Source organism: Nesoenas mayeri (assembly GCF_963082525.1).
Source record: "Nesoenas mayeri genome assembly, contig: SCAFFOLD_40, whole genome shotgun sequence".
NCBI lineage: Eukaryota > Metazoa > Chordata > Aves > Columbiformes > Columbidae > Nesoenas > Nesoenas mayeri.
In genome coordinates this window covers 57,705-84,296 of record NW_027660032.1, presented here as the reverse complement: position 1 = coordinate 84,296, position 26,592 = coordinate 57,705, and the positions used below count along the sequence as shown (strand labels likewise).

Below are 26,592 nucleotides of genomic sequence, written 5' to 3'. Positions count from 1 at the left end.
TGTGTAGAACAGCATGTGATGGAGATGGTAAAGGTGGTGGAGCAAATAAGGACACTTGCAATGAGCCTGTCCAAGGGAGCTGAGATGAATCTCACTGTGCCACTGGGGTTTGTCCCTGGAGTCACACACAGTCAGATGTCCACATCTGAGCTGGCCTCATGGAATCTTAAAACACATTTAGATATTCAGGGACAGACAGTTTCCCTTTTACACATAGAGGCAGGAGTCACGGTGTCTCTCTGGCCTTCTCTTCCTCTTCCCAAAGGCTGGGAGGCACCTCAACCCCGTGGTGTGTTACCATGTTCTGCACTCATTATGATATCCCTCATCATTAGCAATAGACATTGGTTCAAGGAAGCATATCCCAGTGCTGCATTCTGGTAGCTTCCTATGGGATATTAGTCCCAAAATGGTGTGACCTTAATAAACTGTCTGCCCCACAAGCCCCAAGGAATAACTGATGGTGTTTGCGCTCACTCAGGTTCATGTCACCTCACATACACGATGTGCATGCTTATATCTCATCACTACAATGCAAACATGGTCTGCTGGACTACTCTTTTAGTGTCTGTCTGTGGAGGGACAAAGAGCTCTGAGTGGTGTTTGAGGCCAGGGCTGGAAATGGTGGTTGTGAGGGGCCAGTCCATGCTGATGCCCTTGGTGCAGCTTTCCCAGGGTGTCCAGTAAACCTGGGCACAGCCCAGCCCCTGCTCTGCTGGTCCTGCAGGTCTCTGGCAGGAGCCTGGCTGTGAGAGGACACTGCTGTGTGCCAGCCCTGCACACACACACTGTTCAGCTGTACTCTGGGGTTTCATCTGTGGGTCACTTTCTTGGACATGTTCTTGAGAGAATCTTTGTAAGAAGACTTAAACCTTCAGTCCCTGCCTATAGGAGATCACGTTTTTATCTGGAAAGGCTGTTGTGAGGCCAGCTCTGTCACAGCAGTGCCCATTGCCTGTCCCTGCCTGCTCTCACAGCACTGACACACAGCAGGACGGTGACCAAGCTGCCAGAGCATTCAGGCCTTGCACCAACACCAGGGATGAGAAGGAGAGTGTGGGAGTGGAACCAGAACAGCTCTGGAAAACCAAGCACTGGTGCTCCCTGGCAGGGCTGCCAGGATGAACTCTTTTATTCCCACCCATATACACAGAAACTGTCCTTGCAGCTCCAAAAGGCCTTACAGGAAGGATATAGTGAAAAACAAGTCACTAAAGGACCCTTTACTTTGTTAAAATACACACAGATCATGGCTCCTCATTTACACAGCCAGTGGTTATAAAAGAAAAGCAGACATCGATTTAGAAAGAGGATGACAAAATTATTACAATAAAAAACCACCATCAACAACAGAAAATACAAATGACGAGCTGGACCTGTAACTAGTTGCATTAAAACTGCTAAGTAGAAGCAGATAAGCAGTTTATTGCTTCAGAAAACAGAGGGATATGAGTTTGCACAGGGCATCCTTGAGCTCCTGGTTCCTCATGCTGTAGATGAGGGGGTTCACTGCTGGAGGCACCACTGAGTACAGAACAGACACCACGAGGTCCAGGGATGGGGAGGAAATGGATGCGGGTTTCAGGTCAGCAAATGTGGCAGTGCTGAGGAACAGGGAGAGCACAGCCAGGTGAGGGAGGCAGGTGGAAAAGGCTTTGTGCCGACCCTGCTCAGAGGGGATCATCAGCACGGCCCTCAAGATCTGCACATAGGACAACAAAATGAACACAAAACACCCAAATACTACTAATATAAAAACCACAAGAAGCCCAAGTTCCCTGAGGTAGGAGTGTGAGCAGGAGAGCTTGAGGATGTGGGGGATTTCACAGAAGAACTGGCCCAGGGCATTGCCCTTGCACAGGGGCAGTGAAAATGTATTGGCCGTGTGCAGCAGAGAATAGAGAAACCCAGTGGCCCAGGCAGCTGCTGCCATGTGGACACAAGCTCTGCTGCCCAGGAGGGTCCCGTAGTGCAGGAGTTTGCAGATGGCAACGTAGGGGTCGTAGGACATGATGGTGAGAAGAAAATATTCTGCTGAAGCTAAAAAGCCAAACAGAAAGAGTTGTGAAGCACACCCTGCATAGGAAATGACCCTGGTATCCCACAGAGAGTTGTGCATGGACTTGGGGACAATGGTGGAGATGGCACCCAGGTCGAGGAGAGCGAGGTTGAGCAGGAAGAAGTACATAGGGGTGTGCAGGTGCTGGTCCCAGGCTATGGTGGTGATGATGAGGCCGTTGCCCAAGAGGGCAGCCAGGTAGATGCCCAGGAAGAGCCAGAAGTGCAAGAGCTGCAGCTCCCGTGTGTCTGTGAACAGCAGGAGGAGGAACTGGGTGATGGAGCTGCTGTTGGACATTTGCTGCCTGTGGGCATGAGGACCTATGCAAGGAGGAAAGAACAGTGACAAGTTAGGGGAAACAGGCTGTTTCTCATGGAAAACACCCTCCCTGATGGAGGGATGTTTCAGCTCATTCTCTCTTTCTACCAAGTGAGAAAAACTGTTCATCACAGCTTAAAATACAGCTTGGGCATCAGGTTTCCATGGACACACCTCTGGGGCAAGACCCCTTGAGTTGATATCAGAACAAGAAGTGACCGACACTCGCACCCCAACCCCAGAGAGCAAGAGCACCAGGGACAAATGGAGAAACAGGGAAGAACACTGTAGTGCTACCAGAAAAAAAAGCAAGGACAGAAAGGCAGATGGGCATGCTGTGGAACCTTCTCCTTACCCAGCTGTGCTGTTACAACTCACATAATGACACTGTAGAGCAAGTACTTTTAGCACCTTTTTTGTGTACCACGTTTCAGGAACCCTTCACCTGGAGGTCCAGCTGCTGAGGTGGAGACTCGTGACCTGGACCCCATGGCTTTGGGGCAGAGGGTCTGCTGGGGAGGAGAGGAGACCAGGGGTTGCACTGGGAAATGTGTCTGCACTGCAGGGGATGGCAGGGGGGCCTGAATCCCCTCCCCAGCATTTCTGGTCCATCTCCCTCTCCCTGCCCATGTCTGTGCTGCCTGCAGCTGTGTCTGTGTCCCTGGTCTGCTCCCTGTCAGTGCCACAGACCCCGTCCCACCCGCTGTGTGCTCAGCTCTGTCCTGCTCACACCTCCTGGCACTGCCCAGGGGCAGCTCTGTGTGTGCAGGGGCTCAGGAGCAGCTCAGACACGTCCTAACGAGAACTGGGGTCTCAGTGTCTTCTCCAAAGAGAGAAATAAATCCCCATCTCCACTGCACACCCAGACAACCAAGAGTGGAAAACTGAAAGCACAGACTCCTTCCCTTACAGCTGTTCCTGTATTGATGTCGTTGTTCAGAAGGACCCTGTGCCATGTCTGTGGGGGCATCTGGAGCTCTGAGCAGCCCTGACCCACACAGCCCCCTTCAACCCCACAAGCTCCCTGCCTGCCCTGCCGGGGGTCGCTCCTTCCCCCCACAGCTGCTGCCATGGGATCTCCCGGGCAGACTGAGCGCTGACCCTGGCAGGCGGCAGAGTCCCTGCCCGGCACAGCCCTGGGGTGCAGGGACCCTGCTCTACAGGACAGCCCTGGGCACCCCTGGGTGCTCCCCCTGCAGTCACCCTCAGCAGAAGCTGCCATCATGCCCTGTCCCTCTGAGAGTGCAGCAGGGAAGTGCTGGTCTGGACTATGTTCTTGTCCTCTACATGAGAAATACTGTGAGAGAGACCTGACAGATCCTGTAAATTGTGGGATGTATCATCTTTAGATCCCCCCAGGAAATGCAGCTGCATTGTCCTACAGCCAGAGACTTAACATGTTAGAACTGTGAAGATTTGTCTCTCAATGAGCCCTCAGCAACAAACCATCCCACATTGCCTTTCCCCTCTCTGTGCCTGGCTCCTGTGCCCTCGGTGCTGCAGGCAGAGCCCTCAGCCCTGCTGCGTGTGCAGAGGAGCTGCTCCTGGGCAGACCTGTCTCTCTGCAGCGCTGCCGCTGCCATGAGCTCCCTGTGTCCCAGGAGCCCAGCCCAGCTCAGCAGCACAGGAGCAGCCCAAGGCGCTTTAATGACCCCTCTGGTGGGTTTGGTGCTGAGTCCATGTATTTCAGACCTTGGTGTCTGCAGTGCTTTTCTCTCACATTTCCTCTCTACTCTCTCTCACCTGCTGTTGTGCAGTGTTTTTTACCCTTTCTCAAATACAATATCCCAGAGTTGCTGCCAGCATCACTGAGTGGCTCAGATTGGGCAAGGAGTGGGTCCATCTTGGAGCAGCTGAAATCGGCTCTGTCTGACATCAGTCAAACTCCTGTTGTCTTCTCAGAGAGGTGACAACTGTAGCACATCAACACCTATCCCCAGTTCCAAAACTTTGCCATGTAAGCCCAGTACAGCCTAACAGTGTGTTGGCTGTTGCAAACTACTTGATCATGGAGAAGAAATGGAAAAGATCTGTCAGTAACCTGAAGAAGTCACCAGTCAATGAGTACGTACCTATAGGGAATTGTAATTGCCCTCACACTCACTCGCCTGGAAAAGCTGCAGCTGCCAACAGTCCAGAGGATTTTGGGCCAACTGCTTAACATGGCTGCCTGATGGGCCAAGATGGTTGATGTTCACCTAGATCTGGAACTGGGAAACAAGGAAACCCTGGTGAGGGATGTGAACATCAGTGTCCACCTTGGCTGTTGTGACCAGGACACAGTGGGGTCCCAGGCACCAGAGGGGAGGGAGGAAGGCCAGCAGCAGAGCACAGGCTGGTGGAATCCAGAGGAGAAGACTCTGACATACTGGGGGATGGTGGGCAAAGTGGTGACATAGAACTAGGTGTGAAGGGTGAAAGAGCTCAGGAAATCTGATAATCCTTACAGGACAGGCTGCTCCAAGCACAAGAATGATCTCTCCAAGTACCCATGAACAGAAGCATTTATCTCATGAGGCTGCTCATCTGCACTGATGGAGCTGCAGGGCACAAAGGCAGCACACAGGAGGTGGGAGCAGGGGAAGCTAAAAAAGAAGGAATTTAAAAGACTTGTCCATGGATGTGGGGATGATGACAAAGCTGCCCTGCACTTGATACCTGCACGGGAAGGGCAGCAAGATGATCTGACAGAGCTTCACTTTCAGTAAGAGAATAGACAGGGTGAACGTCGGCCTGCTGCTGAACTTCATAAGAGTAGAATCAGATGAGATTGAGGTTGTTCATGGCTTCTTTGCCTCCATCTTCACCAGCAAGGTCTCCTGGGACTTGCTTCCTGAAGGCAGGAGTCTGGAGAACACCCAGCAGTGGATGGGGCTCCAGTCAGGGGTGACCTGAGCAAACTCAGACACCGTTACAGAACAGGAGATGGGTCACTTGACCAGCTCCTGAACACAAGTATCGCTGTGCTGTGGCACCTGAGATTGCCAGGGACACCCACCTCTTGGTCCAGAGGAGTGTGACTCCTCTTGAGGTGTCCTGGCCTGTCTCCTCACTCACATGGTGATTTAGGTACCCACTTTTCTGACATATTCAGTCTCTACTAGGAGACATTCCACATCAATATGAACTGGAGGCTGCTGATGCCAACTGTTCAGGCAAGGGAGGGAAGGGTGAGCAGGGAATGAAATAGAAGAAATTTGGCTTTATTGCTATTTATTTTAGAAATGGTCTCTGTTTGGCTATTCCAGAAATCTCTCTAATCATCCACACCAGTCTTGCAGTCTTTAGGAAAATGATGCACAGAGCCTTGGCATTTAAGAGCATTTTCGATGTTCATGAGCCCTCTGCTGCCGTGATCCTGAACTGCAGCTACTGAAAGAATGAACAAACCTCTAATGAAGTGAAAGGCAGAAGCAAACCCCAAGTTTCTGAGGGTGTTTGGGACCCCATGAAGGGCCATCACTGACACAGCTGTGAAGGAAACAACCAGTGCAGGTCCCTGTCCCTGGAGGCTGGTGAAGGAAAGACTTGCAGACACTGGTTCCAGGTGGTGAGGGCCATGTGGAGGTGGCTTTGGTGCAATGTCAGCCGTTGATTCTTGTTCATCACCAGAATGGCTGAGCCCTGACCCCTGGGACCTGGTAGATTTTTCTCCAATGTTTTTCAAGGCTTTTCCTGTGGTCAGTGTGAGTGTTTTTTGTTTTGGGGGTGGTGTTTACGTAAAGTGTTGTTGCTTTAACTGCAAGGCTCTGGTTTTCTGTAGAGTTGGAAATGTCTGTGAGTTCCTCACAACTCATCCAGCTTCTTTCATACACCTGGCAATGGTCACCAGTCACCTCAGTGTCCCACTCCAAAACTTGCTTGAATCCTCTATTTGGATCCATACCCATCACTGCAGGAGGTTCATGGATCCACCAGGCTCATGGATGATTCCTGAGGACCATGCAAGTGTGGGCAGTGTAAGAGAGGAGCAGAGCAGGGTCAGCTCATGGGCCATGACTGAGCACAGCCACCCCAGCAGCAGCCGTTCCCCATCTCCCAGGCACAGCCATGCCCACAGCATGCAAATGGCACTGCCATACATGATTAGCCCAAGAGAGGCCTTTCTTCCTTCCCTATTCCCAGGAAAATCTCTCTCCTGTTCCTCCTCCACCTGCAGACATCAACTGCTTTCCATTGCTGGGCTCAGACATGGCTGGAAGGGTTCACTGAAGCCATCAGCCATCTCATTGCTTCTCCCTGACATGCCCTGACCCTCTCCCACACCTACAATGGCCAATCACGGCTGCTCAGGCCTCCCGCTCTTCAGAAGAGGCCTCGAGCTTCTTGGTTCTTCCTGGTGCTTATTATGAACTTCCTCGCTCTCTCCAGAGTTCATGGTTACATTTATTGTCCATAACAGCCCCTTTATGACCATGTCTCACTAAATGGTTGTGTTTGTGTGATCATTTGTGCAGAAAGGGCAGTCACAGGACAGCACCCAATATGTCAAAACTGATGCCGAGTGAAATGCCGTAAAGCCCCGATGAGTTCCCCTGTGTCTGTGTCTCTCCTGGAAGGAGTCTGTCCGGAGAAGGGGATCCAGCTCCTGCCACTCTCTGCAGAGGCACATGAGCAGTGTCCATCACCTGGGGACACAAAGGGTGACGTTTGCCAGACCACCCGTCATCTGAACCACTTAGATGTGTGCTTGTGGATGGGGTATGGTGCCTTAGAGTGCAAATACCTATTTAATTGTCATTGCCAGAGGGGTTACCAGAGATGCAGAGTATTATTTTACAGATATTTAAACATAAGCATATAAAACTGACATCCCTAGACAAATTACACAAAAATTTGAAGGACTTTTCATGCCTTTTAACATGATTATCCTCAGAAGCCCCACCAGCTTTGCATCTCAGGAAATGGGATCCAGAGTCCAAGGGCAGGATGGTTTGGGCTCTGTGCTGGGATCTGGAAACTGAAACGTGCTCCCATCTCCCAGCCCCCTGCCCTCCTCAGTGAGGGTGTGAGACATTCTGCCAGCCAGGGCTGAACTCACAGCCATGACCAGTATCTTATGTCCAACTGCAGCCAATGGTGTCCTGCCAGCTCAGGATTGGAGCTTCCATTGCTGGAGGTGTTTAAAAGACATGGAGATGAGGTGCTTTGGGACATGGTTTGGTGGTGGTCTTGGCAATGTTTGATTTACGGTTGGACTCCATGATCTTAAGGGTCTTTTCCAGCCTAAATGAATCTATGATTCTATGATTTGGGTTGAAACCATTTCAGTTCCATCACCTCCAGCTTCCCTCAGAGGCGGCTGTTGTGTGGCACAACTGTCCTGGCTCTCCAGGCAGGTTGGGCACTGGCTTGGTGTCTGCATTGGCAGTTTTCCCCTTCCTGGGGTAAAAGGCTGTTGAGCAGAGACAGTTGCAGAGATTTGGGTCACAGGGGTTTGCAGCAATCCTGTCAAACTCTGAGCAGGATGAGCTTTGGAGCCCAGGAAAAATGGAGATGCTCTGAAGGATGTTTGTGAACAGTGGTGCTGTCATTAGTAACAGTAACAGTGAACTCCTCATTCTCACTGATGAGGATAATGATTTAAATCTCTTTAATTTCAGTCCTAACAGTCATTCTTGCTTTTCTAAGCATCTACTACACCTCAGTAGTTGTGTCTTGAAAGAATTTCTTAGAACAATGCTTTTTCTCTCACTTCTTTTTTGTTTTAATCATTTAAAGAGTACACCTCTTGGACGGAATTACTCCCAAATTGTGCTGCTTTCATTATTTTTCTACCTTTTAATTATTTCTTATGTGGTGTCATGTGGAGTTTGCATAGGAGAACAGTTTCTTTTTGAGACAAAGGTGGCCAAGGAACAGATCCCAGGTCAGTGCAAAGGCCCAAAGGAAGCCAGAATCTTTATGTGTGTGCACTGACACACACTGTCACCTGCATTTCCAGTCTCTGCAGCCCCAACAGTGCCGCAGAGTCTGGAGTTCTGAGCTCCCTCATCTGCCCTGTGTGACATGTGTAAAATGGAACTACCCCAGTCCAATGGCTGGTTTTGATTCTCTTCACAGCCTGAAGCACCACATGGGTCAGGAGACAAGCAAGGATACCCAACCAGGATTCACATAACCTTGATGTAGATTTTAGGTGTTCCCTGGCATCTCAGCAGACATGTCACACTGATGTCTGGGTGCAAGGAGCTGGTCAAGTACCTCGTCTCCACTTCTATAATGATGGATTTGTGTCTGGCTGCTGTGCAGACTCTGTGCATGGATGCTGACACCTGTTGAGCAACCTGCTCTGAAAGGGTTAACAACACAGGCTGTTCTTTCTAGAAGGTCATTAGGACAGTAAAAAGTAAGATCTTGGCTCCGGGCAAAAGAAAAAAAGATGGAATAGATGTGGTCAGGACTGTTTGGGGGGACTTGTAAAGCAGCCTTGCACTTCATGGGATTTACTTCTCTGCTCTGGAATAACCTGAGAGTTTTCCCTAATTTGAAAACATGAAGGGGATGAAAGGACAGCGTCATTGAGGCTGGATGGGACCTCAGGAGGTGTCTTGACCAACCTCCTGCTCACAGCAGGGTCAGACCAGATTGCTCAGGGCTTTATCCAGACACATCTTGGTCACATTCTGGGACAGAGTGGGTGCGCACTCCTGGGAAACAGCTTCCAGTGCTGCACTGTCCTCATGACTGGAAAGTTTCTCCCTTTCTACAGCACCTTTCCAAGCCCAACCATCCAGATTGTTTTTACCCATCTGCTTGCACACTGACACAGACCATAATATCCTACCTTGGACACAAGAATATTGCAGGGGATGATGCTGGATGCCTTGCTGACTGCCAGGTAACAGACCATCAATGTTCTCCCCACGTCCACAACCCTGTCCTTTCCTCACAGAAAGCAAAGAGGATGGACAGGCACAACCTGCCCTGGGCAAACCCCGTCACCTTCTCTTCCTGACACCCAGACATGGGGTCCCAGTGGCCATGCTCTGGGACACAGCCCTTAGTTCCCCTGCTCACCCATGGGCCATTTTGAAAAGTGCACACACTGTGTGAGAGCTGCCAGTGCTCAGGGAGTCCCCCCAGTCTCCATGAGCTTTCACAGATGGTGCAGAGTGGCCTCACTGTGACATGGTCCTGCTGTCCCAGCTCCTGGGATGCTGCCCCTGCTGTCCCATAGACTGGAGAGGATTGTGTTAGTTCCAGTGACCCCTGACTTGATCCCCATGCACTGCTGCTTATTCTGCCTCCAGTCACAGAGGCCTGGGAGAGCTTGCTGGTGAAGAGTGAGGACTAGAGGACACAGGGATTCTCACCTCTTATATTCATCAGTGGCCACACAGTGTCTTTGTTTCTCCTTTAAGTGTTCCTGCAGTAGTAACAGCTCATTTTGGGCCGTTGAATTGCCTTCCAGGTCTAGAATGAGTTCTGATCTGGGCTGTTGCTGTGCTTGGAGGCTGCTGTCCTTGCAGACCAGATGAACTCACTCCTGCCACCCTGCCTGGCAGTTCATTCCATCCGTGTCACAGCTCTGTCTGCAGCACTGACAACTCCAGCTCCCCAGTCAGGTCCCTGGCTGAGGACATGGCCTCACATCTGGGCTGAGCCACCCCAGCTGTGGCACCAGCCCAGCTCTGACCTGCACAAGAAACCTGGCACCAAGTGTCCGAGAGCCCATGTGTGCAAAGGCTTTGAATCAGAGCACAGACATGACATGGCCAGAGAATGATGAATGTCTCTCTAGAACTAGGAGTGTAAAACCAGAACAAAATGCCTAAAGTCATTCAACTTAAGATATTACTCCCCTAGCTTGGAGAAATTAGATACTTTGCTGTAATCTTCCTGGTGTCCTGTCTAATGATGGGTCAAGAAAATATGATTCTCATAACGATCTATTTTTTAACATGAAAAATACAATGCTGGAAAGAAGTGTCTCTGAAGAGGAGAGAGAATCAACATCACTGATTGCTTCAACTTCAAAGTTGTGCCATTGGAGCCCCAGGGACACCTGGAGGAGCCCAGAGGGGACAGAGAAAGGGACATCATGGGCTGCTCCTGTGCTGCTGAGCTGGGCTGGGCTCCTGGGACACAGGGAGCTCATGGCAGCGGCAGCGCTGCAGAGAGACAGCTCTGCCCAGGAGCAGCTCCTCTGCACACGCAGCAGGGCTGAGGGCTCTGCCTGCAGCACCGAGGGCACAGGAGCCAGGCACAGAGAGGGAAACGCAGTCTGGGCTGGGAGGATGCTGAGAGGTCACTGGAAATGAAATCCTCTCAGATATGAAGCCTGTGGCTGCAGGGCATTGAATCTGCAAATCTTGGTAGGATCTCAGAAAGCTGTCACATTGCAGAGCCTGCGAGAGATGTAAGTACAGCTCTCAGAGGTTCTCTGATCAGAGGGGAGGATGTGCTGCAGAGCAGGGGTTGCCTTCTGCACTGTCAGAGTGAAGAGACGTGAATGCTGCATTCTCCCCAGGGTGGCTGTGGGGTGTAAATGTCAATGTGCAGGCAGGGGTGCCCGGGGCTGTCCTGCAGAGCAGGGTCCCTGCACCCCAGGGCTGTGCCGGGCAGGGACTCTGCCGCCTGCCAGGGTCAGCGCTCAGCCTGCCCGGGAGAGCCCAGCAACACTGAGGGGAGAAGATGTGGAGGGAAGGAACAAACCCTATTGGGCAGGAAAGGTGCTTCTTCTGTGGAGAGGGTGCTGTGTGGGTCAGCGCTGTTTACACATCCACATCACTCCCAGCATTTTTCAAAAGAGATGCCTCAAGGAGAAGATCAATGCAAGCATTAGGAGACAGATAAGGAGCTTTCCTGAGCCTGTATTTTCAGTTTCCTCTCCCAAGGGGTGGGAGGTGCAGGAAAGGATAAAATGAAAATGGGCTCTCTTGCTAAAACAGGTCACTGAGACTCCTGAACTGCAAGTCTCAGTGATCAGTACATCTGCCAGAAGGCTCATGACATCCCTTCCCCACCCCTCTTCCTGTGCACAGCACCTGCATCACCTTGGCTGGACCCGTCAGCCTTAGTCTGACCTGTCCTGTTTTCCAGCCTGCAGACAGGAAGATGCCCCCAGGCAGTGCCTGTGAACAGGCAGGATCTGTAGGGCCAGGGGGAGGGCACAGAGCGTGGGATGGTCTGTGAGCACTGACAGGGAACAGACATGGACAGGGAAGCACCTCCCAGGGGAGAATCTCCAGGCAGCAGGGAAATGATCAGAAATGAGAGGAAACTGAACCCGGAATTGTTATGGGAGGGAGAATAGAGAAATGTCCCTGTGACCCCCTGCAGGCCAGATCCCTCCTGTGAGCAGCCCCCTGGGCTCCTGTCCCACCCAGCAAAGCCTCTGCCCTCAGGGCCGGGGGCTCCAAGGCATGAAGCAGCTCCTGTGCAGCCAGAGCTGCAGTTCCTCTGCAGAGCACAGGGGCTGAGAGCAGCTGCAGTGAATATGGGGGTAGATGTAAAAATATCTCGAACTCTTAAATTGCCTTCACCATCTCTTGTTCGTTATCACTGGGAAAGCAAGTGCTGACAGCCCTTCTGTGTTAGCAGAACCAGGACAGTCCCCACTGTTCCTGTGGCCCCACTTCTGCAGAGCTGGGCTGACTTATCGACGGCCCATGGGCAGAGCCCCTGCTCTTGGTTGCACATTTTTCAGCACCAAACAGAGCTCCAAGCACAGTGCTGAAGAATTTTGTCCTAGAAAAACAAAAAGATGTCTGTGTGTGACAGGAGAGGGTCTATGGGAGTTAGTTTGATTTTTGTCAGAGAAAACTTCCCTGGCTTGACACTGTTTGTTTTTGTTTTTTTTTTTCTCATGACAGCGCCCCGTGCTCAGGAAAAGCAAATGTCCAACAGCAGCTCCATCACCCAGCTCCTCCTCCTGCCGTTCACAGACACACGGGAGCTGCAGCTCTTGCACTTCTGGCTCTTCCTGGGCATCTACCTGGCTGCCCTCCTGGGCAACGGCCTCATCATCACCACCATAGCCTGGGACCAGCATTTCCACAGCCCCATGTACTTCTTCCTGCTCAACCTCGCCCTCATTGACCTGGGTGCCATCTCCACCATTCTCCCCAAGTCCATGGCCAATTCCGTCTGGGACACCAAGGCCATCTCATACTCAGGATGTGCTACCCAGGTCTTTCTTTTGTTTTTCTGTGCTACAGCAGAGTATTGTCTCCTCACCATCATGTCCTACGACCACTACGTTGCCATCTGCAAACCCCTGCACTACGGGACCCTCCTGGGCAGCAGAGCTTGTGTTCACATGGCAGCAGCTGCCTGGGCCACTGGGTTTCTCACTGCTCTCCTGCACACGGCCAATACATTTTCACTGCCCCTGTGCAAGGGCAATGCCCTGGGCCAGTTCTTCTGTGAAATCCCTCAGATCCTCAAGCTCTCCTGCTCACACTCCTACCTCAGGGCACCTGGGCTTCTTGTAGTCAGTGCCTGTTTAACTTTTGGCTGTTTTGTGTTCATCGTGATGTCCTATGTGCAGATCTTGAGGGCCGTGCTGAGGATGCCCTCTGAGCAGGGACGGCACAAAGCCTTTTCCACCTGCCTCCCTCACCTGGCCATGGTCTCCCTGTTCCTCAGCACTGCCTTGTTTGCCCACCTGAAGCCTTCCTCCATCTCTTCTCCATCCCTGGACATGGTGGTGTCTGTTCTGTACTCGGGGGTTCCTCCAGCAGTGAATCCTCTCATCTACAGCATGAGGAAGCAGGAGCTCAAGCATTCCCTGTGGAAACTGATGGCTGGATTATTTTCTGAAGCAATAAACTGCCCATCATCTTCTGCATAACAGTTACAGTGTAAATTGTTGCAGGCCCAACCTGTCTTCTGTTTTTTTTGTTGCTCCTTGTGGTTTTTCACATGTGATAATATTGTCATCCCCTTTCTAATTCATTGTCTGCTTTGCTTACTGAGGGGCTTAGTAAATGAGAAGCTGTGCTGTATGTGTGTTTCAACAAATTAAAAGGCCTGGCAGCATCTATTTTTTCCTGAGATCCTTTCACCAAGGCCGGTTTGGAGCTGCAGAGACAGTTCCTTCGGTGGGTGGAGAGGAAAACAGCTCTCTCATGGCAGCCCTGCCAGGGAGCAGCAGTGCTTGTTCTTCCAGTGCTGTTCTGGTTCCACTCCACACTCTCCTTCTCATCCCTGGTGTTGGTGCAAGGCCTGAGTGCTCTGGCAGCTTGGTCACCATCATGCTGTGTGTCAGCATTGTGAGCGCAGGCAGGGACAGGCAATGGGCACTGCTGTGACAGAGCTGGCCTCACAACAGCCTTTCCAGATAGAAACGTGATCTCCTTAGGGCAGTGCATGATGGTTTATATTTTCTTGCTAAGTTTCTCTCAAGCATATTTCTACAAAAGTCACCCACATATGAAACCCCAGAGTACAGCCGAACACCGTGTGTGTGCAAGGCTGGCACACAGCAGTGTCCTCTCACAGCCAGGCTCCTGCCAGAGACCTGCAGGACCAGCAGAGCAGGGGCTGGGCTGTGCCCCTGTGCACTGGACACCCCGTGGAAGGAGCTCCAGGTCAGTCACCATGGACTGGCCCCTCACAACCACCATTTCCAGCCCTGGCTTCTCATCCACAGAGGCTGTTTTCTCTCCGTGGATGGACACTCAATGAATAGTTCAGCAATCCATGTTTGCCTTGTACAGATGAGATGTGAGCATGCACATCATGTAGGAGAGGTGACCATGAACACGATTTAGCACAAACAGCATTAACTATTCCTTTCCATTCTATTTAGGTCTGAGAGACTGACGAGGTCTTGAGGTCAGTTCATATTGGGAATACAACCTGTGGGAAATCACCTGAATGCTGCACTGGGTTGTGCTTCCTTGAACTGAGCTCCCTGTGTCCATTCCTCATGACGTGGGACATCTCAGATGAGTGCAGAGCAGGTGACACAGCGCAGGGCTGAGGTGTCTCCCGTCAATTGGGAGTGGCAATGGGACGCCAGAGGGACACTGTGACTCCTTCATCTGTGTGTAATAGGGACAGACTCGGTCTTTGAGCATCCCTGAGTGAACAAGGAGTCCTGAGACCAACTCAGATATGGATGCCTGACAGAACCTGACATTTCTGTGTGTGACTCCAGGAACAAACCCCACTGGATCAGTGAGATTCATCTCAGCTGCCTTGGACAGGATCATTTCAAGTGCTCCAGTCTGCACTGTCACCCTTGCTTGTGAGTCCAGATTGTCATCTCAAAAGTGCCATAGAAACCAGAATGGTTCTTGGGTCGTAAGGAAACACAGACCTCAAACCCATCTTCAAGAAGAGCAGGGATAGGAACTGGGATAACTACAGGCTGGCCACCCTACCTCCCTCCCTGGGAAAGGGATGGGACAAGCCTCCTGCAGCCATTTCCAGGAATGTGAAGGACAAGGAAGGGATTGCTGAACCCAACGGGACAGGGGAACGAAAGACATGTTGTGTACAGGGCATTTGCAAGGCTCAGACATGGTCTCCTTCTGGCCAGAGTGGTGTTGATGGGGCTCAAAAAGCGGATGCTGGGTGGGAAGTTGGCTGAACCATCCAGCACAAATGTCACCAGTGGTACAAAGTCCTGTGTGCAGCCAGTTACTGGTGTCATCCCTCAGTGACCAGCACTTGGACAACATTGTTGAACGTCTTTATTCTCCCTTTCCAAGATATAAGAGACAGCACTTGAAGTGCCTTGAGGATGATACAAACCCGGGTGGAGGCCTTAAGCAGCCTCACCTGGTTCACCCTGAACAGGAGAGTGAGACAAGATGAGTGAGACAAGGGCTCCCTGCAAACCTGAGTTATTTTGTGATTTGACAGAATTTTTGCCTTGGAGAGGTTTCTGGAGAGAGAATAGGTGGAACAATAGGAAACTAAAAAAAAAAAAAAAGTAAGGCAGAAGATATGAAAGTTGTTAACAGAAGTACAGGAGTTCCCATGAGGAGTGCTTTTCACTCACAGTGTTAGTAGAAAATATATTTGACAAATTTGAACAAGGTGAGGAAGCGAGATGGGTGTCTACAGCCTGTGGGAAAGAGGGGCAGATGTTGGAATGTATAGAACATGCTTCAGTCTGGGGAGGTCCTGGCTGCTAAGGAGGGGGATGGATGGCTGTGGTATTATGAGGTCAGCTGAGTCTCAGACACTCATAATCCAGTCAGAATCATGTGGCTGTGAAGGGGACAGTGGGGTCAGTTCTGTGTCTGGAGGTGACAGCCCAGCAGCAGGGACATGGCTGGGAAAGAACCTCTGCCAAGGTACCCACAGGCCCTACCCAGGAAGAGCCCCTGGAGATGGGTTGTCATGTCCATCCCACCTGAGAACATGACAGGACAGCAGCAGGGACATGGTCGTGTCTGTCAGAGAAGCTGAAAGGCCAGTGGCAGTCCTGGATTTAGAAGATCATGGGGAGGTGACTTCTCTATGGTCAGGTAAAAAAACACAAGAAGCCGGATGATGGGATTCTCTCCATGAAGAGCAGTTTCTGAGGTGGCTGAGCTTCCCTTGGTAGTGGGAAGAGGCAGGAAAGACAAAAAAATGTCAGAAAGTACAGCTTGGAAGGTGACGACTGGATATCAGGAGGAAGAAATGTCACTGAAGGGCAGTGCTGTGGTGCAAGAGGTGACCCAGAGGGAGCTGGATCAGCCCATGGTTTGTGTTCCAAAGAGCAGCCGATGAGGGTGCAGACACAGCAGTGAAGGTGCAGAAATGCTGGGTGAGAGCAGGTGGGAAGCGAGATGGGTGTCTGCAGCCTGCAGGGAAAGAGGGGCAGGGGCAGCACCGTGTGGAACAGCCTGTGGTGGAGATGGCAAAGGGCGCTGTAAGGCTGGAAGGGACCCACAGAAGCCAGGTCTGTGTCCCCTTGGCCAGGGCAGTTGTCTCTGCCACTGACCCCAGGAGCAGACATGTTGTCCTCATGGCACTGGGGCCTCGCTGCCTCCTTGCAGCCCCATGGGGAAGCTGGAAGTTGTTGTCCCAGTGTTGTCCTTCCCTGGGCCTTGCACACCCACATCCCACGGTCCCAGGAAGAGCCCTGAGCCGTATGTGAGGGACAGGATCCCCCTTCCCATTGCCTGGAGCTCATGGCTCCTCCTTTCTGCTGCAGAAAGCAAACCAAGGGGTTTCTGAGCATCGGAGCTGAAGAAAAGACTCAAAGGAAACCTCATGGTGGCTACAGCTTCCTCATAATGGGAGGAGGAGGGGAAGATACTGATCTCTTCTCACTGGTGACCAATGACAGAACCCGAGGGAATCGCAGGAAGATGTGCCAGGGGAGGGTCAGGTTGAACATGAGGAAAAGGTTCTTCCCCCAGAGGTGCTGGACACTGAACAGGCTCCCCAGGGAGGTGTCACGGCCCCAACCTGACAGTGTTCAAGAAGAGACTGGACAACGTCCTCAGACACACGGGGTGACCTGTGGGGTGTCCTGTGCAGGGACAGGACTTGGACTCCATGATCCTGTGGGTCCTTCCAACTCAGGACATTCTATGATTCTATGAAACACTAGGTCAAAAGTCCATGTTTTCATTGTACATATGAGATGTAAACACACACATCATGTGCATGTCCAGTGTATGCATGTGGTGCGATGAACCCAAGGGAGCACAAACGCCATCAGCTGTTCCTTGGGGTGCCATAAAGGTCAGTGGGACAGAGATGGTGTTCAGGGGTCTCTTCCAACCTGCGTTATTGTAGAATTCCATGAATCTTTTCCTTGGAGATATAAAATGCCCCAGAGTAAATACAGCAGCTCCTCTGAGGAACGTTTCTCCACTCAAACCTTGGTAGGAAATATATTGGATATATTTGATGAAAGCAGCTCAGTTTGATCTGCTCACACACTGGACCACAAGGAGGGTGATGGTGGGTACGATGTCGTGTGGTCACTTGTGTCTCAGGAACTCGTAGTCCAGTAGGAACCAATGGATGTGGAGGGCACTGTGAGGTCACTTCTGCCTCTGCAGGGGATTGGCCAACAGCAGGAACACGGCTGGCAAAGGACTGTGAGGTCACACACACAGATGAGCAATGGGGCCCAATCAGCATGGCTTGATGAAAGGCAGGTCCTGCTTGACCAGCCTGATCTCCTTCTGTGACAAGGTGACCGCTGAGCAGATGAGGGAAAGTCTGTCGTGGGCAGTGAATCCGCCACACGGGCTGTGGTTGTTGTGTCCTTAGACTGCAGTGAAGCCTTTGACACCGTGTCCCACAGCATCTCCTGGAGAAGCTGCAGCTCGTGGCCTGGATGGTGTATGTGCGATGGGTAAAGAACTGGCTGGAAGGCATTTTAGAGCCATTTATCCCCTTCTTGTTCAGATGGGCGTCCCATCAATGCATCACTGCTCTGCCCCAGTGTAGACAGGCACAAGGCCTTCTCCACCTGGATGTCTTATCAATGCCACTGGTTTCTCCAGCACCCTCATCCTGGACTGTGGGATGCCCAGAACAGCCCTGCCAAGACAGTGTGACAAAGCCTTTTTTCTACACCTTCCCCACATCCCTGCTCAATCCCCTCATGTACAGCTCAAGGAGTACCCACTTGGGTACAAGTGGGGCATTGAGAAAAATGGTTAGGAAAGCTTTGAGGTGCACAGAGAGCCCATCACCATGTTGGCAAGCTGCTCTCTCTGAACAGGCCCACAGGACCTGGACAGCATTTGCTGTGTCCCAGAAACTTGCCTGGAAGGTTGGGATATGGAGAAAAAGTTTGGTCTGGGAAGGGACAGACAGGGGCTGGTGGAACTGGCTGGTGTGACCGTGAGACGTCTCTCCAACACCTCAGAAAAGTCCTGGCTCTCAGGGAGGCTGCATGGTCCTCTGAGAAAGAAAATAGCAAACATGACTTATCATGGAATCATAGAATAATTGTGGTTGGAAGAGACCCTCAAGATGATCAAGTCCAACCATAACCTAAATCTGGCCCTAAAACATGTCCCAAAGAGCCCCATCTATCTGTGTTTTAGATAGCTTCAGTGATGGGGACTCCACAACCTCACTGGGCAGTCTGCTCCATTGCTTCAAAACCCTTTCCCTTAAGAATTTCTTCCTCATATCCAATCTAAGCCTACTCATGTGCAACTTGAGGCCATTTCCTCTTGTCCTATGACTTATTACTTGGGAAAAGAGATCAACACCCACCATGATAAAAGCTCCTCTCAGGTAGTTGTAGACAGCGACAAGGTCTCCCCTCAGCCTCCTGTTCTCCAGGCTGAACAGCCCCAGCTCCCTCAACCGCTCCTCGTGAGACTGGTGCTCCAGACCCTTCACCAGCCTTGTCACCCTCCTCTGAACTCTCTCCAGCACCTCAATGTCTTCCTTGCCATGAGGGGCCTCAAACTGACCCCAGGATTCAAGCTGCAGCCTCACCAGTGCCCAGTACAAAGGGCTGATCACTTCTCTACTCCTGCTAAAGCTCTGATTGAATCAAGGCTTGAACACCTTGGTGTGACCCAGTTGGTGACGGGTTGGACTGCAGACTCCTGAGGTCCCTTCAGCCTCAGTTCTCTCATGAACCCATTGTGATGTTGGGCTCTGTTTCAGACTGGAGCAGAGCAGGCGATGATGGGGCAGGACCCACCTGTGCTGTAGGTGACCATCTAAACCAACATCCCAGCCAGGGAACCAGCCAACACCTCAGTGTGACTCGCTCTGGGCAACGTGTCAGGAGTCCTGGGCCGGGCAGGTTCAGAGGGCATGGGGCGCTGTGCAAGACACAACATGATCTTGGCTTAATGCTTGTAGGGCCATCTGGTGGCAGTTAATGAAAGAGTTCTCCATAACTGGGGATGGATCTAGGACACAAATGTCTTCATCTCCAGGGACACAAACACCTGGTGCCAGTGTAGATGCCCCGGGAAGCCCTGCTCAGGCTCCACCTGCACTGCACGGTGCTCTGGTCTCCCCAGGTCCTGTGTGAGAGATGCCAATCCCAGGCCAGCACCTCAGGTACACTGGGCCCTAAAATGGCACTGGCTGTTTATTGTGAGACAGCTGATGACTGATGTATTAAGGGTAGGAGAAGAAATATTGGTCTTCCCCTGCACTTCTATTACCAACACTCTATTATTTCATCTCCCTCGTCATTCAGGAGTTCCCAATTCTCCTGATTAAATGTCCCTGTCCAAGGACAACTTTCCAGCCCTGTCTGGACGTTTGCCCTTCCCAGTGCTCTCAGGTTTCTCCTCTACTTGCTCTTTGGTCATTCAGTGGCCTCTCAACTGTCTGGTTTCTGCTTTGAGCTTCAGGGAGTTACAAACTTGCCCCGTTCTTCAGAGCTCTAATGGACATAGCAGTCAACACGTTCATTGTGTTTATTTCTATCCTCTCCTGTCTCTCTGTCTAAAGCAGTTCTTGTGTGGGTGTCCCTTGTGGATGCTGGACCTCATCAGATCCACTTACACACACAGCTGAGGAAAGTGTTTTGCTGTTGATTGAACTGTGCAGTGTTTGCACAGGAGAGCAGGTGGAGCTGGTGCACAGGAGCTGCAGCATCTCCTGCAGAGCTCAGTGGAGAAGTCTGATGGAGGAAAAGTGATGCAATCTCTGGTGGCCAAGGAGGGAACCGGCAGACTGGGGGTGGGGGTGAGGAGCCAGGTTGTCCATACAGTGTCCAGCCTCAAGGGACTGTTCTCCTGTCTGTCCAGATGTCTTCAGGAGACCCTCGGGATCAATGTCCAGTGTAGAATGCTGCTGTTACTTCTTCCATACACTGAAAAATGACAGAAAACAAGCTGGAAAGAAAAAACCTCCTTCATTAAATCTTCTTTGAAACCTTCATCAGCAAGTGTCCCATTGAAACCCCTACAGTTAGTTCTACAAGTCTGGAAGATTTAAATGAAATTACAGAAAGAAACATTGCTCGTTCGGGCTTTCTGTGTTTTAATGAGCCCCATGGCGTATTTGGTGTTGAGTCCATAAACCTCAGATACCAAGGACAGACCGCAGAATCTGCTCAAGAAGTCCAAGCCAGAACAAACTCCAAAGTACCTTGAAGCATTAATGGGCCCCACTGAGGGCTGTTACTGACAAAGCCTCCCAGGGACTCCTTAGAGCAGATAATTGGAGGCAGTGATTGCATCAGGCACAGGCAGAGTGCAGCAGCTCTGATGCTGAGAAAGCCCTTGGTTTGTCTGCTGAAGGACAATGGCCAAGCCTTGAGCCCCTGCCCCTGGAAGGGAGATCCTGTCCCTCACGTGTGGCTCAGGGCTCTTCCTGGGGCTGTGGGGAGTGCGATGCCCAGTGCAGGACAATGGTATGACACTCCCTGAGGGTGCAAGGAGACAATGGGGTGCCATGGCCATGACAACCATGTGTCTCCTCTTAGGCCTCGCTGGCAGGGACATCAGCCAGAGCCAAGGGGACAAAGACCTTGGCTCTTGCAGGGACATCCAGCCTTGCCAGCACCCTTGGCCATGTCCACCATGGTCTATCCTGCACTGTCCCAGGCCTGTGGCTGTTTCCCCACAGGCTGTAGACACCCCATGCGCTTCCCCACCTTGTTCTCAGCCCAGTGTGTCCCCACCTGTGCTGCTGTCTCTCCATCCTCACCAGCTGTTCCTGGAAACACAAAGTCATGACTGATCCAGAGTCCCTCTGAATGACCACAGCACTGTGCTCAGGATGACATTTCTTGACCCTGAGCTCCACTCTGGACCTCCAGAGCTGCAGTTTCTGATGGTTTTCCTTTCTCATGCTGTTTCCCACTACCAAAAAAAAAAAAAAAAAAAAAAAGAAGAAGCGCCATTATCTTGGAAAGTGATTTTCAAGAGTTCTTGAGCCTACTACTATCCTTCCCTCTCAATGTTCTACCCCATCCAGCAACTAAGACGACAATAGCTGCTCACGTAGTCCCCCAACCTATTAAGTGTGATATGGAAGATAACTGAAGGGAATGGAGAAACCTGCGGGTTCAGAAATAGCATTTTAATAAGTCAATAAAAATAGTATAATATACTACTACTATGTATATAATTAAATGAAATGAAATTTAAAAAATAAAATGAAATATAAAAAATCAAACTAGATAAAATTAATAAAATATAGTCAGTGCAATCCGTCATGTAACTCCAGTCACACAGAACAGCCAGTCCTGGAGAAAGTAGCACCTTGGTCCCAAACAAGCAATCCCAGCAAGACAGAGCAAAAAGGCCCAAGGACCAAGTGCAAAATGGCAGAACAGCAAAAAACTCACTCCAAACTCCCAGCAGAACGGAACTTCCAAACTAAACTAACCAAAGTACCTGGCAAATCTGACCTAACGGAAGTAACCAGCCAGAAATGTCAGCTCCAACTTATACTGAGCATGACACTAATTGTAGGTGTGGGAATATAAGGGAAGATTGGCAAGAAGGAGATTTGTAAATACGCTTAAGTGACTGTACCCAGAGTTTAGAAAACACAAATCACACTAATTCAGGTTTAGCCCTGTGTGCTTCACAACTTGAACCTCTGTCTTTATAGAACATAGACTTGTGAAATCTTAAAGGCACCTCCTCAAACATCCTTGAAATTGCTGCTCTACACAATGACAGGAAGATGTGCCAGGGGAGGGTCAGGTTGGACATGAGGAAAAGGTTCTTCCCCCAGAGGTGCAGGACACTGAACAGGCTCCCAGGGAGGTGTCACGGCCCCAACCTGACAGTGTTCAAGACGAGACTGGACAACATCCTCAGACACACGGGATGACCTGTGGGGTGTCCTGTGTAAGGACAGGACTTGGACTGCATGATCCTTGTGGGTCCTTCCAACTCAGGACACTCTATGAAACACTAGGTCAAAAGTCCCTGTTTTCATTGTACATTTGAGATGTAAACACAGGGCTCAGGGCTCATTCTGGGACCATGGGATGTGAGTGTGCAAGGCCCAGGGAAGGACAACACTGGTACAAAAACTTCCAGCTTCCCCATGGGGCTGCAAGGAGGCACTGAGGCCCCAGTGCCATGAGGACATGTCTTCTCTTAGACTTTTTTGCAGAGACAACTGCCATGGCCAAGGGGACAGAGACCTGAGTTCTGTGGGTCTCTTCCAGTCTCACCAGTGCCCTTTGCCATCTCCATCCCAGGCTGTTCTACACGGTTCTTGTGTGTGCCACAGGTTTTCATGGACCCCCAAGGAACAGTTGATGGTGTTTGTGCTCACTCGTCTTCATGTCACACAGTATCACAGTATGTTTGGGATGGGAAGGAACGTCAAAAGATGATCTAGTCCAATCCCCCTGCTGGAGCAGGAACGCACAGGTGAGGTCACACAGGAAAATGTCCAGGTGGGTTTTGAATGTCTCCAGAGAAGGAGACTCCACAACCTCCCTGGGCAGCCTGTTCCAGGCTCTGTCACCCTCACTGAGAAGGAGTTTTTTCTCAAATTTAAGTGGAACATCTTGTGTTACAGCTTGATCCCATTACCCCTTGTCCTATCATTGCCACCGAGAAGAGCCTGGCTCCATCCTCGTAGCACTCACCCTTTATATATTTATAAACATTAATAAGGTCACCCTTCAGTCTCCTCTTCTCCAAACTAAAGAGCCCCAGCTCCCTCAGCCTTTCCTCATAAGGGAGGTGCTCCACTCTCTTAATCATCTTTGTTGCCCTACGCTGGACCCTCTCCAGCAGTTCCCTGTCCTTCTTGAACTGAGGGGCCCAGAACTGGACACAATATTCCAGTTGTGGTCTCACCAGGGCAGAGTAGATGGGAAGGAGGACCTCTCTCGATCTACTAAACACCCCCCTTCTAATACACCCCAGGATGCCATTGGCCTTCCTGGCCACCAGGGCACAGTGCTGGCTCATGGTCATGTCACCTCAAAACCATGATGTGTGTGCTCACATCTCATCTGTACAAAGCAAACACAGACTGCTGAACTACTCATTCAGTGTCCATGCATGGAGGGAAGAACAACTTCCATGTGTGAGAAGCCAGTGCTGTAAATGATGGCTGTGAGGGGCCAGTCCATGATGACTGACCTGAGGCTCCTTCTGTGGGGTGTCCAGTGCACAGGGGCACAGCCCAGCCCCTGCTCTGCTGATCCTGCAGGTCTCTGGCAGGAGCCTGGCTGTGAGAAGACACTGCTGTGTGCCAGCCCTGCACACACACACTGTGCAGCTGTACATTGGTGTATAATCTGAGGGTGACTTTTGTAGGAATATGCTTGAGAGAAACTTTGCAAGAAGATATAAACCATCATGCACTGCCCAAAGAAGATCACCTTTCTATTTGGAAAGGCTGTTCTGGGGCCAGCTCTGTCACAGCAGTGCCCATTGCCTGTCCCTGCCTGCGCCCACAGCACTGACACACAGCAGGACGGTGACCAAGCTGCCAGAGCACTCAGGCCTTGCACCAACACCAGGGATGAGAAGGAGAGTGTGGAGTGGAAGCAGAACAGCTCTGGAAGAACAAGCGCTGCTGCTCCCTGGCAGGGCTGACATGTGAGACCTCTCCTCCCCTCCTCCAATGGACAGGAACTGTCCCTGTAGCTCCAAAAGGCCTTGCAGGAAGGATCTAGTGAAAATCAAGTCACTACAGGACCCTTTACTTTGTATAAATACACACAGATCATGGCTCCTCATTTACACAACCAGTGGTTTAGAAAGGGGATGACAACATTATCAGAATAATAAAATGCCAACAACAACAGCAAATACAGATGACAAGCTGAACTTGTAGCAAGTTACGTTTAAACTTCTATGCAGAAGCAGATGAGCAGTTTATTGCCTCAGAAAACACTCAGTTATGAGTTTCCACAGAGCATCCTTGAGCTCCTGGTTCCTCATGCTGTAGATGAGGGGGTTCACTGCTGGAGGAACCAAAGAGTACAGAACAGAAACTACCAGGTCCAGGGACGGAGAAGAGATGGAGGGGGGCTTCAGGTAGGCAAACACGACAGTGCTGACAAACAGGGAGACCACGGACAAGTGAGGGAGGCAGGTGGAAAAGGCTTTGTGCCGTCCCTGCTCAGAGGGGATCCTCAGCACAGCCCTCAAGATCTGCACATAGGACACCACAATGAACACAAAACAGCCAAGTGCTAAACAGACACTGATCACAAGAAGCCCAAGTTCCCTGAGGTAGGAGTGTGAGCAGGAGAGCTTGAGGATGTGGGGGATTTCACAGAAGAACTGGCCCAGGGCATTGCCCTTGCACAGGGGCAGTGAAAATGTATTGGCCGTGTGCAGCAGAGCAGTGAGAAACCCAGTGGTCCAGGCAGCTGCTGCCATGTGGACACAAGCTCTGCTGCCCAGGAGGGTCCCGTAGTGCAGGGGTTTGCAGATGGCAACGTAGCGGTCGTACGACATGATGGTGAGAAGGTAAAACTCTGCTGAAGCTAAAAAGCCAAACAGAAAGAGTTGTGTAGCACATCCTTTGTAGGAAATGACCCTGGTGTCCCACAAAGAGTTAGCCATGGATTTGGGGACAATGGTGGAGATGGAGCCCAGGTCGAGGAGGGCGAGGTTGAGCAGGAAGAAGTACATGGGGGTGTGCAGGTGCTGGTCCCAGGCTATGGTGGTGATGATGAGGCCATTGCCCAGGAGGGCAGCCAGGTAGATGCCCAGGAAGAGCCAGAAGTGCAAGAGCTGCAGCTCCCGTGTGTCTGTGAACGGCAGGAGGAGGAACTGGGTGATGGAGCTGCTGTTGGACATGGGCTGCTGTGGGCATGAGGACCTGTGCAAAGAGGAAAGGACAGTGACAAGTTATGAGAGAGTTCTCTGAGGAAAATAAACATGCTGTTTCTCGTGGAAAAACCCCTCCCTGATGATGGGATGTATCCGCTCATTCTCTCTTTCTACCAAGTGAGAAAAACAATTCATCACAGTTTAAAATGCAGCTTGGGCATCTGTTTTCCATTAACACACCTGTGAGGCAAGATCCACTGAATTGGTTTCAGAACAAAAATTGACCCACACTCGCACCCCAACCCCAGAGAGCACAAGCACCAGGGACAGGTGGAGAAACAGGGAAGGACAATGCAGTGCTACCAGAAAATAAAGCAAGGACAGAAAGGCAGACGGGCATGCTGTGGAACCTTCTCCTGACCCGGCTGTGCTGCTGCCACTCACATAATGACACTGGAGAGCAAGTACTTTTAGCACCTTTTTTGTGTACCACATTGCAGGAACCCTTCACCTGGAGGTCCAGCTGCTGAGGTGGAGACTCGTGACCTGGACCCCATGGCTTTGGGGCAGAGGGTCTGCTGGGGAGGAGAGGAGACCAGGGGTTGCACTGGGAAATGTGTCTGCACTGGAAAGGATGTGAGTGACGTTCCTAAATCCCATCTCCAGCATTTCTGATAGCAGTTATCTCTTCCTGCCCATGTCTGTGCTGCCTGCAGCTGTGTGTCTGTCCCTGGTCTGCTCCCTGTCAGTGTCATAGACCCCGTCCCACGTGCTATGTGCTCAGCTCTGTCCTGCTCACACCTCCTGGCACTGCCCAGGGGCAGCTCTGTGTGTGCAGGGGCTCAGGAGCAGCTCAGACACGTCCTAATGAGAACTGGGGTCTCAGTGTCTTCTCCAAAGAGAGAAATAAATCCCCATCTCCACTGCACACTCAGCCAACCAAGAGTGGAAAACTGAAAGCACAGACTCCTTCCCTTGCAGTTGTTCATGTGTTGATGTTGTTTTTCAGAAGGACCCTCTGCCATGTCTGTGGGGGGATCTGGAGCTCTGAGCAGCCCTGACCCACACAGCCCCCTTCAACCCCACAAGCTCCCTGCCTGCCCTGCCGGGGGTCGCTCCTTCCCCCCACAGCTGCTGCCATGGGATCTCCCGGGCAGGCTGAGCGCTGACCCTGGCAGGCGGCAGAGTCCCTGCCCGGCACAGCCCTGGGGTGCAGGGACCCTGCTCTGCAGGACAGCCCTGGGCACCCCTGGGTGCTCACCCGGCTTCACAGCTGTTTAACATGGCCTGACAAGAGCCCCGTCCTTACAGATCCCACAAGCTGTGCCTGTGCCAGTTTCAGGAGATGCCTCCAGGAGCTACAGCTGCACTGCCCTGCACCAGAGACTTACCATGGCAAGGGCTGCAAAGGTTTCTCCTCCAGTGAGCTCTCAGTCATCCTCCAGTCCTGACCACCTTTAATCTCTCTCTGCCTTGCTCGTCTGCTGAGATCCCCAGGCAGAGACCTCAGCCCTGCTGCGTGTGCAGAGGAGCTGCTCCTGGGCAGAGCTGTCTCTCTGCAGCGCTGCCGCTGCCATGAGCTCCCTGTGTCCCAGGAGCCCAGCCCAGCTC

At 51.4% G+C, this 26,592-nt stretch overlaps 3 protein-coding genes across 3 annotated transcripts; 1 reads left to right on the top strand and 2 right to left on the bottom strand.

The window, feature by feature from the left end:
* Nucleotides 1–1,423: 1,423 nt before the first annotated feature.
* LOC308052319 (olfactory receptor 14J1-like) lies at nt 1,424–2,356 on the bottom strand (the record flags this gene model as incomplete). Its single annotated transcript, XM_080364410.1, has 1 exon — nt 1,424–2,356. The coding sequence occupies one exon, from the start codon at nt 2,354–2,356 to the stop codon at nt 1,424–1,426; it is 933 nt and encodes a 310-aa protein (XP_080220536.1).
* A 9,758-nt stretch (nt 2,357–12,114) lies between these two features.
* LOC308052318 (olfactory receptor 14A16-like) lies at nt 12,115–13,175 on the top strand (the record flags this gene model as incomplete). The annotated part of the gene is made up of 1 exon (XM_080364409.1): nt 12,115–13,175. Exon 1 carries the CDS (start codon nt 12,189–12,191, stop codon nt 13,173–13,175), a length of 987 nt encoding a protein of 328 aa, XP_080220535.1. The 5' UTR covers nt 12,115–12,188.
* A 10,900-nt stretch (nt 13,176–24,075) lies between these two features.
* Nucleotides 24,076–25,008, bottom strand: LOC308052317 (olfactory receptor 14J1-like; the record flags this gene model as incomplete). The annotated part of the gene is made up of 1 exon (XM_080364408.1): nt 24,076–25,008. One exon carries the CDS (start codon nt 25,006–25,008, stop codon nt 24,076–24,078), a length of 933 nt encoding a protein of 310 aa, XP_080220534.1.
* Nucleotides 25,009–26,592: the final 1,584 nt, after the last annotated feature.